Consider the following 5,900-nt stretch of genomic DNA (forward strand, 5'->3'; position numbering starts at 1 on the left):
ACCACCACCCAACCAAAAAAACCCATATGTATGTTTCCAAAGTTGTTATGTCATTTTAGCCCACAACCAAATATTTAACAGATTGATTACACAACAATGTTCTTTTTTTAGGTTTGGGGTGAAAGGAGACAAACGGATAGAAACCCCATTAAGAAATGCAAAAAAAACACTGCCACGTTGTTACATATTTGACTATGAGCTTACAAAATGACCATATTGAGCATATTCATTTTTTTATTTTTTTGGTTAGTAGAGGGTTTTTTTTTGTTTGGAGGGGGGGGAGGGTTTGGCAAATTGACACTCTACAGCTCCAGGGCAGAAGTTGAGAGTTCACCGATGATTTAGGGAGGAGGAAGTTACTTTGTGCAAATATTAAAGATATACCTGCATATGCTTGAGGAAGCCACTCCATCCAAGAAAGGAGTTAAAGAACTTTATCTGTTAACCAACAACATAAGCAAAATATTGAACAAGGACATGCAGAACAGTGATGGAGAAAGTTGGTAACCGTAAACAAATTCCAACCTCTATAGACTTTGTGGCTGTCGAAACTTCCAGAGGGTCACGCATATTTGGAATATCTATTGGTTCCACATGATATTTGCCTGTCTGGATATCAATAATACTCTAAGAATTAGTGTCCACACAATATGCAATATATGGTGTTAAAAACAACTATACTGTGCTGATTATGTATGAAACACAAACCTCAAGGAACTCCAAAATTGGCTCAAGCATTTCCCTCGCTCTTTTAAGATCTTCCATTGGACTACCTTTTGCTTTGTCTACTAGCTTCTTAATTTTACTACTTATCTCTGTGATGTCCACATCACCTTTTCGCGTAAACTTATCTAGCCTATTTGTCTCAATAATACCAGCAATAGCTTCAGCAGCAGCAATATGAACCCCACAATCATCATCGTCTAGTAAAGTAAAAAAGATTGAAATTGACCTGGAGTGACATTAGAAAGACAAAGATTATCAAACTATTAGAAAATGGTGATAATAGTACTATAATAATAATAACAATGAATAATCCTTTTCATCTCCACTTACTCCTTCCATAATTGTTGACTAATTCTCCAACTATCAATTCTTGTTAAAAGAAGGGACCATGCAGATATTGCCTTTGCTAGTACAGCAGCAGAAAGCTCGTTCATCTCTCCAGGCTACATAATGAGTATTTTCGATGTTATTATTAGAAATAAATTTTAGAAATAAATTGAATGAAAATATAGATAATAATAATAATAAATTATAGCTTATGATTCTCACTGATGTCCAACAATTGTATGTTTCATGTGAAATATAGGCTATGATTGTATACCTCAGAAAAGGATGTTAAATGAAATATATCCCACATGATGCTCATAGAAGTCTCCACTTCATCCACTTCATTTGCCCCAAAAAAGGTTGTGATTGCTAAGCAATCAAGAACCTATCCAAATTGTTAATGAAAAGAATAAGAGGTGCTCCCTTGAAATTGATAGCCAACAGTCTAATAACAATGCAATATCACACTTACTGATAACCTAAGCAATTCACAATTGGCTTCCAAAGCCAGAGAAAGTCTTGGAATTGAATTTTGCATCATTTCATGAGAATCACTTACAGCACCAACAGTGATGGCCAGAAATCCTTCAAACAGAAAAAGGAATGCAGTAAGAATGGGCGGAGAAAAGTAAACTTTTAACGCAAGTTTATTGAAGGTTTGAAGAATTACCGATAACACGCGAAGCTAAACAGGACTCAGAAGCTGATCCCTCAAAAAATGAGTTAAGACATCCATAAAATATTGTTATGCACCTGGAAATATGATAAGTTAGACTATAATATACATAGTGCAACTAACAAGTAGCAATAACAATTACTCAACTCGCTGAAAGTAACAAGCAGTCTCACAATTGCTTTGAAATGTAAATTTAGATTTGAAATGGATTTGATACTAATCCATGATCTTGAACTAAAAAACAGATTCACTGAACCACACATTGTCAAAGATTACACTATCTAAAATATGTGGTCTATGTTAACAAAGTAATTTGTAGTTTAAGCAAATTTCTGATAACTGCTAGTGGTACAGAACACGAGAAAGAGATAGATCTCACAGTCAAACACTTCTCAGGCTGAGGTTACACTAACCTCATTTTGTCTTTCCTAGGTTTTTCTAGCATTATATCCTTAAAACTTAAGGTATCCCAGATAACTGGAAGGATTAGCATCTGCCTAGCTAGTATATTATTATAGTTAATTATACATCTAATGTTTCATGCTCCAGAGAAGGATCCATAGTTAAGCTTTACATGAGCCTTCCGCAATAAATATGTGTGTAAAGTTAGTGCATTTTGTGAAAACATGTGAGCTGTGTCTAGATTTGTTGTCTAAGCAGACTGCGACATAAGATAATGAATCAATCACTTGTAGGAGTTTAAAAATCTTTTTATTATGTGCAATTTTTCAACGTAAGGTAATGAACATATAGGATTTTTCAACGTAAGGTAATGAACCTATAGGAGTCTAAATTTTAATTATGCAAATTAAGATAACGAAACATATGATACGCACCCCATTTCAAGTTTTTAGATTCCTTTTTTTGTTTATTTGTTTTTTTGCTTTTTTTTGTTTTCTTTTTCTTTTTGTTTTTTCGTAATAGGAACATGTAGAATGTAGTAGTATGTAGAGGAGCTAGTGACAGACAACCCTTAACTATTAGCAGTGTGCGTCAAGTATTGACAAATCTACAACCAATTTGCATTAGTTGTGGATGAGAAGTACTAGGAACATACAGATCACTAGTCTCCTCACACTTCAGTAGCAACATAAGTTAGCTCAAGAAAACTGATAAACAATGTATTTCACATAACTCTGATATGATAAGTGACTTGTATCCTAGAAGAATAAATTTCTAAAGGTTAACTAAAAAGGCATATATTAGAAAACTTTTGGACTTACTAAATTGTGATGTCAAGAAACAAACTGGTAAAGACAGAGTGTTAAACAACCCATTTATAAGAATTTACTAGCTAACTAGCTGAAAATTTGCCGAAATCTGTTCTTAAATTTAGTTGTAGATGAGGCTAACCAGGTTTCTAACTGCTCCTGAAGCACACCTCTTTCAAATGTATCCACAAGCTCCAACAGAGCCTTCTCTCTAATAGAAGCCCTTCATCACAAACCAACAAAGAAATTGGTTAGATTAAACAAAAATTGAGGCACCAGTATAGAAAATTCTAACAAAATAAGCACCAAGGCTCACCAAAGATAAAACCATCACTAAGATATTTAGCAAGAAGCATCTCAGAGAATAGTTTCTTCTCTTTGACAGAGAAAGAAATGACCAATGCTTTCGGGTAAAAATGGGGTTACTCTATTAGGTATCACAAATGAGTAGGTATCTCGACCTTATAAAGTTCATCGTACATTTAAATCCAGCTTGCATATAATCATTAGTAACAATAAAAAACATTTATAGCACCAGTAATATTTAATATCATGTATTTTCCATACAACATTTATATATCAATATAATGAAAGAAAATATAAACTGGAAGTCATGAAGGCATTTTATTTTGTTGTTTTTACTCCTAGTTTTTTCATTAACCCACTAATTACGATGCCAGTCTAAAAGTTGGATTTTCGATACAACATTTCTATATCAATATAATGAAAGCAAACTTAAACCTCAAGTCAAGAGACATTTTATTTTGTTATAGTTTTTACTCCTATTAGGAATAAGGTTTATCCTTAACCCACTAAAGTACAATTCCCGCCTAAAAGTTTTTTTTGGGAATATCACTTGCAAGCTTTGTCATCAATTATATCTATTCCATGTTCATTACATAGCCTCAATCTCTGTCTCTCTAATTTCTCTTGTACATGGCTAAACCCAGGCGCAAAAAAGAAAGAAGTTATCTTCTCTTCTCCTTTGCATCACTTAAAAGTCTTCTATGTCCTCCTCACTCTATCTGCTACTCGCCACGCTTACTCCACCTCCTCCTTCTAGCTACGCCTACTCCACCTCATTCTCGCTGCTTGCCTTCACCTCCTCCTCTGACCTACGTGACACCACTTATTCATAGCCGCACCAACTCTTTGCCAACCGTGAAAACATCTCCTACTCCTTCACCAATGTTCATACCTCTTATTCCATGTATAGAAATGACAAGTGAAACTCTTTTGTTCTCTATGTGTACCATGCAGATCCAACATAAAAATCTTTTACATTAATTTATTTTATTTTAGGTTTAGTTTCTAGGGATTTAACCTGTAACATTTTAAGAAAATTTTCTGTTAGGGCTTTAAAAATAATTAGGGTTTTATACATCTTTTGTTAATTAATTACTCTTCTTGTTAATTAAATATTCTCTTATTAATTAACTATTTGTGGGTCTAATATGTTCCAAATTTTCTTGCTTCAAATCCTTACGTTTTTCCATAATCGCCTCTCCCTTTACCTAGAAACAATTTGTATAGCAATAGAATTATAGCACCATCTATCATGTAGCCTTACTACTATGTTATTTTAGTCCATATAATTAAAGCATAATTAAAAAAAATCTTCTATCAAATTGACCACATACAATGTTATGTGGATGCTCAATAAGATGCAAGACATGACCCCAACACTTATGTACTCGAAATAATGTTGTGATGCATCTGTTGTAGAAGATATTATATCTAACATATTTTTTGTCAAATTTTTTGTCAAGAAAAGTTTGATTGATTTTAGTGTCAATTGATTTGGTAGTCTGAATGCACAAGCTTTAATATACCCGGTATTAATGTTCCGGGTAAAATTATTTCCATAATTCCTTTAAATTATATTTTTGTATGTGTGCTGAAAGCTGAAATCAGTGTCTTGTAAAATTAAGTGGGGGTTTGTTATGGTCTTGGAGTTATCAACATTATGATCTTGAGGCAGATTTGATTTAGTTATACTAAATATGTAAACATTTTGTAAACTTAATTTAAGGAGTTATTAGGTGTGTGATACTTAATCTTGGTCTTGAATAGGCTATACATTAAAATCATATTGCGTTAAATGAATTAATTAGCTTGCATATTGTTTTTATGACATTTATGTCAAATTCTAATTCTAGAATTAGCTTGTGATGTCTTAAAATAATAATGTTTTTTTTCTTAAACTCTACGTTGACAGATACTGAGATATGTTGCCTACTTAACAGAAAGTAGGAATCTGCTATTGAATTTGGTGTACTTATTTTTTATAGACTTTATGGTTGCTATTGAGTTGGTGTATTTATGTTTTGTAGACTTCTAGGATTACTGATGCTGGTAAATATTATAGCCCTTTGGGTGAGAGAGATCTAGAGATTCAAAAAGCTCTGTGCACAACAAAATAATGACACTTGCTTCCCCCCTTTGACTCATCTGAACCTTTTGATCTTATTTGGTTTAGTCTTAAACAACTATATAGCTGCAAATCTGAATTATATAAAGGTGAATTAACCATTGGGTTTAGTTATTAGGTTTTGACATAGTTATTGAAATACTTCAGTTTTCTTAGATAATTTTAGTCTATCACTTGGAATGGCAGCCAATGTAAATTGAATTAACCTTGTTGATGATGATAAAACTAATATAGACTATGAAGGGAGGCTTGATAGGTTTTTGAACTATGTATATGAGAAATTAGGTGAAAGATAGTTCCAAACAAAAGAACAAATATTTTGACATCTAATCCCATGTGTTAAATGCAACGATGTGAAATCTAGTAACCTTGAGTATCAAAGACCTATTCGATTGTTCACGGACTTATTAAAAGCTATAAATTTTAGTGTCATCATAAGGAAAGAAAGGGCAAGCTCATATTGGAGTCTGATGAAGGACATGAAGACATAGTAGAAGAAAGTGGCAATGATGGCAAAATGCAAGCAATG

At 33.0% G+C, this 5,900-nt stretch overlaps 1 protein-coding gene across 1 annotated transcript in view; it reads right to left on the reverse strand.

The window, feature by feature from the left end:
- Positions 1-5,900, reverse strand: part of LOC109849844 — a 12,420-nt gene that overhangs the window by 3,855 nt on the left and 2,665 nt on the right. The window contains exons 6-13 of the mRNA XM_020419729.1: positions 3,083-3,163; positions 1,724-1,806; positions 1,526-1,638; positions 1,328-1,438; positions 1,057-1,169; positions 709-952; positions 526-609; positions 385-438 (exon numbers count right to left, since the gene is read on the reverse strand). Of these exons, the coding sequence (XP_020275318.1) occupies positions 385-438; positions 526-609; positions 709-952; positions 1,057-1,169; positions 1,328-1,438; positions 1,526-1,638; positions 1,724-1,806; positions 3,083-3,163 (883 nt within the window). The remainder of the gene's footprint in view (positions 1-384; positions 439-525; positions 610-708; positions 953-1,056; positions 1,170-1,327; positions 1,439-1,525; positions 1,639-1,723; positions 1,807-3,082; positions 3,164-5,900) is intronic.

The sequence above is a fragment of the Asparagus officinalis genome, chromosome 7, assembly GCF_001876935.1.
Source record: "Asparagus officinalis chromosome 7, Aspof.V1, whole genome shotgun sequence".
Classification (NCBI taxonomy): Eukaryota; Viridiplantae; Streptophyta; class Magnoliopsida; order Asparagales; family Asparagaceae; genus Asparagus; species Asparagus officinalis.